General features: G+C 52.3%; 1 protein-coding gene across 1 annotated transcript; it reads right to left on the bottom strand.

The window, feature by feature from the left end:
- Positions 1-3,599: 3,599 nt before the first annotated feature.
- Positions 3,600-4,673, bottom strand: snapc2 (small nuclear RNA activating complex, polypeptide 2). The gene is given in 1 exon segment (XM_038790292.1): positions 3,600-4,673. A coding segment is annotated over 1 exon segment (1,074 nt).
- Positions 4,674-5,019: the final 346 nt, after the last annotated feature.

The following is a 5,019-nucleotide window of genomic DNA, read 5'->3' as shown; positions in this document are numbered from 1 at the left end:
TCGAGTACTTAGGGGTACAGATGGCAAGAAATTGAGCCCAGCTTTGTAGGCTAAATTTTACAAGCTTGGTAAGCAGGTGAAGGTAGATGGGATGGTCTCCCACTGTCGTTAGCTGGGCGAGTGCAATCGGTGAAGATGTATATCTTGCCAGGGTTCTTGTTCATGTTTCAATTCCTGTCGCTGTTTCTACCAAAGGTATTCTTTGTCGGGGTGGAAAGCACAATTCGTTTCTCTGGGCAAGGAAGGTAGCGAGAGTCTGAAGAGTGGTCCGCCAGAGGAACCAGAAGTCAGGGGAGTTGAGGCTTTTTAAAAATTCATGTAGGCGTCACTGGGTGGGCCAGCATTTATTGCTCATCCCTAGTTGCCCTTCAGAAGGTGGTGGTGAGTTGCCTTCTTGAACCGCTGCAGTCCTTCAGGTGTACGTACACCCACAGTGTTGTTTGGGAGGGAGTTCCAGGATTTTGACCCAGTGACAGCAAAGGAATGGGGATATATTACCAAGTCAGAATGGTGAGTGACTTGGAGGGCAACCTCCAGGTGGTGGGGTTCCCAGGTATCTGCTGCTCTTGTCCTTCTAGATGGTAGTGGTCGTGGGTTTGGAAGGTGCTGTTTAAGGAACCATGGTGAGTTACTTTCAGATGGTACACTTGGCTGCCACTGTTCATCGGTGGTGGAGGGTTTGAATATTTGTGGAAGGGGGAGCAATCAAGCGGGCTGCTTTGTCCTGGATGGTGTCGAGCTTCTTGAGCGTTGTTGGAGCTGCACTCACCCAGGCAAGTGGAGAGTATTTGGTTACACTCCTGACTTGTACTTTGTCAATAGCAGACAGGCTTTGGGGGGTCAGGAGGTGAGTTACCTGCCATGGGATTCCTAGCCTTTGACCTGCCCTGGTAGCCACAGTATTAATGTGGCGAATCCAGTTCAGTTTCTGATCAATGGTAACCTCCAAAATGTTGATTGTGGGGGTTCAGTGCTGGTAATGCCAATGAATGTCAAGGGGCGGAGGATAGATCCACTCTTGTAGGAGATGGTCATTGCCTGGCATTTGTGTGGTGCGAATATAATTTGACACTTGTTAGCCCAAGCCTGGATATTGTCCAGGTCTTGGACATAGACTGCTTCATTATCTGAGGAGTTGTGAATGGTGCTGCCCATTGTGCAGTCATCTGGAAACATCCCCACATTTTTAAATATTTTTTTATTTTGTCCTGTCCTGACAGGGGATACCCTGTCCTGTATCCCCCTTGGTGGCAGGAGCGGGAAGGTTGAGACCTGCCTGCGTAAGAAGTCCCGCGCCTGCAGGTACCTAAACTCATTCCCTCCCGTCAATTCAAATTTCTCCTCCAACTCCCTCAGGCTGGGAAAGCTCCCCTCTATGAACAGATCTCCCATCCTCTCAATCCCTGCTCTTTGCCATCTCCGAAACCCTCCACCCAGCCTCCCTGGGGCAAACCGATGATTATTGCAGATTGGAGATCAAACCGATGCTCCCTCTGCTCCCACATGTTTCCTCCATTGTTCCCAGACTCTCAGGGGCGCCACCACCAAGGGGCTGGTGGAGTACCGTACCGGCGGGAACCAATGCCCCCAAACTCATGCCCTTACATCAGGGGTGGGCAAACTACGGTCCGCGGGCCGCATGCGGCCCGCCAACGGTCTTTATGCGGCCCACCAAGTCATTAAAAAAAAAAAAAATTTTATTTTAAATTTTTTTTTTTTACATTTTTTATTATTTTTTTAAGGTTAATGGGGGGGCTGTTGGGTTACTTACTGGTATAATGTGGATACGTTGACTTGAGTAGGGTGATCGTTGCTCGGCACAACGTCGAGGGCCTGAAGGGCCTGTTCTGCGCTGTACTGTTCTATGTTCTATATGAGGCGCCCAGAATCATAACCGGGTGAAGTAATTATTTTACTTAATATACTATGCGGCCCTTTAAAATTGTGAATTTCTGAATGTGGCCCTTGCACGGAAAAGTTTGCCCACCCCTGCCTTACATGGTTCCGCCTCTACTCGCTCATATACTGATCCCTCCCCCACCACTTCCTAGTCATGGTTATATTTGTCCCCCAATAGTAATTGCTAAAGTTTGGCAGCGCCAGCCCGCCCTCCCCCTGGCTACGCTCCAGCATCACCTTTTTTACTCGCGGGGTCTTGCCCGCCCATTCAAAGCCAGAGATCACCTTGTTTACCCGCTTAAAAAAGGCCTGTGGAATAAAGATGGGGAGGCACTGAAAAACAAACAGGAATCTCAGGAGGACCGTCATTTTCACTGTCTGTGCCCTCCCAGCCAGTGATAGCGGGAGCATGTCCCACTTTCGGAAGTCTTCCTTCTTTTGGTCCACCAGTCGGGTCAAATTTAGCTTATGTAGCCGTTCCCATTCCCGTGCCACCTGGATGCCTAGAAACCGAGAGCTTCCCTCTACCACCCTAAACGGTAACTCCCCCAGTCATCTCTCCTGCCCCCTTGCCTGGATCGCAAACATCTCACTTTTCCCTATGTTCAATTTATAACCCGAAAACCAGCCAAATTCTCCCAGAATCCTCATAATTTCTCCCATCCCCTCTAGTGGGTCAGAAACATATAGGAGCAGATCATCTGCGTATAGCGAGACTCTGTTCCACCCCTCCCCAAACCAGCCCCTTCCAGTCCCTTGAGGATCTCAGTGCAATCGCCAGCGGCTCTATGGCCAGCGCAAACAGCAGTGGGAAGAGGGGGCACCCCTGCCTCGTCCCCCGGTGCAGCCTAAAAAAGCCCAATGTCAACCTGTTTGTCCGTACACTCGCCACAGGCGCCTGATACAGCAGCCTAACCCAGTCGATGAAGCCCCGTCCAAACTGAAACCGCCCCAGCACCTCTCACAGATAGATCCATTCCACCCGGTCAAAGGCCTTCTTTGCATCCATTGCGACCACTACCTCAACGTCCCTCCCCTCTGGGGGGCATCATGATCACATTCAACAGTCTTCTAACGTTGGCCACCAACTGCCTGCCCTTAACAAATCCTGTCTGGTCCTCCCCAATGACATCCGGAACACAGTCTTCTATCCTCGAGGACAAGATTTTGGCCAAGAGTTTGACGTCAATATTTAGTAAGGAGATCAGTCTGTAGGACCCGCATAGCTCCGGGTCCTTCTCCCTCTTCAAAATCAGTGAGATTGTGTCCTGTGACACTGTCAGGGGAAGCATCCCTTGCTTCCTTAGCTCATTTATTTTTAGACCAAAGAAAGCTTTAATGAGTTCAGAACGATTTCCAAAATTAGGACAGAAACAGTCAAACATTCCTCAGCAACAGTTCAGGGTCCAAGACAGAAGATCCCAGGAGAAGCAGCAGAGTCCCCATGCAACTGGGAAATTGTCAGTGCTGAGCCCTCGGGAGGAGGTCAGGGGTCAGCACGGAGCCCTCGGGAGGAGGGCAGGTGTCAGCACGGAACCTTCGGGAGGAAGCCAGCTTTGAGTCCTCGGGAGGAGGTCAGGGGTCAGCGTGGAGCCCTCGGGAGGAGGTCAGGGGTCACTGCGGACAACCTCAGGCGGAGGGCAGGGGTCAATGCTGTTTGGGCTGGGGTCAGGGCAGGGCCCTCAGGAGGATATGAGGAGTTAGCATTGCGTTGGGCAGGGATCAGCGGTGTGATCCTGAGGGGATGTTACTGTTTCACCTCGGACCAACAGCGTTATTGGAAGTTGGAAGGGGTTCAACGGGCATGGCATAGGCCCATCGGATTCCAGACCATCCTTGGCTTCAGGTTGTGACTGGATCGAGTGAGGTATGTGTGGATGCTCTGATTGGTCAGTCTGGGCAGCAGGGAGGGATTGAACTGACAGACCCGGCTGGTTGCTGGTGTCTGGGTCCTGGGATTGGTCAGTCAGAGGAATGCTGGGTCTCTGTGGAGAGCGGGGATTAGGCCCCGGACCCACGAGCAGCCGAGGAGAACGACCATGTTCCAGGAGACTCTGTCCATGCCATCCCGAGCTCGTGTTGTTCAGCCACCGATAGTTCTCGTTCATGTGGTTCCACAGCTCTGGGCAGTTCAGACTCTGCAAATGGCTGGGGAGAGTCATCAACAGATCAAGGACAACTACAGATTCAAAGGGAGACAGCTGCGGAAATGGTGAGTTGCGCATAGCTGCCGACAGAAATTTGTAGATTTGCTCAAAGTCCAGAGGCTCTTCCTGTGACGAGGGACCCAGCTCAGTCACTGGGTTTCCAGGAGGCAGGCCACTAAATCCCAGCTTGGAGTGGGAGTCTCAGGGCAACGTCCCAGCACTGCTGTCTCCTGGAGCTCTCGATGTCTGAACAGTCCGCTTCGGCTTCAGGTTTCCCTGGGCGATGGGCTCCGTGGCTGCAATCGTTAGCGTCTGGGCGAACGCGGCAGAAATCACCTCATCCAATTTTGCCGTGGCTTCTTCAGCTAGTTCAGTCCAGATCTGCAATGGTGCTTGGAGCAATTGCTGTTTCTGCCGTTTCTCCCGCAGTCTTTGGAAGCAGTTACGCTGGGTTATACTCCGGACAGACCGGATCCTCAGCCCCTCGAGATAAGCAGCAATCTCCTCCTGGCTCGTCCCGGGCACGGCCACCTGGAAGCTGCTCAGGTCGGGCTTCCGGGCCAAGCTCTGCTTCTTCAGGGCCCGCAGCAGCAGCCGTCTCTCCCTTAGCTCATTAAATGTCCTCATCAGCAGCGACCCCAGCATCCCAGAGAAATTTTTATAAAACTCCACTGGGTACCTGTCCGGTCCCGGGGCTTTACCCGACTGCATGGCCTTCAGCCTTTATGCTATTTCTTCAATCCCTATCGGTGCACCCATCCCTTCTACCAGCCCTTCCTCCACCTTCGGAGACCTCAGACCCCCGAAGAATTGCTTCATCCATTCCGGCCCAGCTGGGGGTTCCGGCTCATATAGCCTGCTATAAAACTCCTTGAACGCCCTGTTAATCCCTGCTGAATCTCCGACCAAGTTCCCATCTCTGTCCTTCATTTTCCCAATTTCCCTGGCAGCCTCCATCTTTCTGAGCTGTTGT

Source organism: Scyliorhinus canicula, chromosome 2, assembly GCF_902713615.1.
Source record: "Scyliorhinus canicula chromosome 2, sScyCan1.1, whole genome shotgun sequence".
NCBI lineage: Eukaryota > Metazoa > Chordata > Chondrichthyes > Carcharhiniformes > Scyliorhinidae > Scyliorhinus > Scyliorhinus canicula.
Note: the sequence above shows the minus strand (reverse complement) of the source record. Positions and strands in the feature narration are given on the sequence as shown.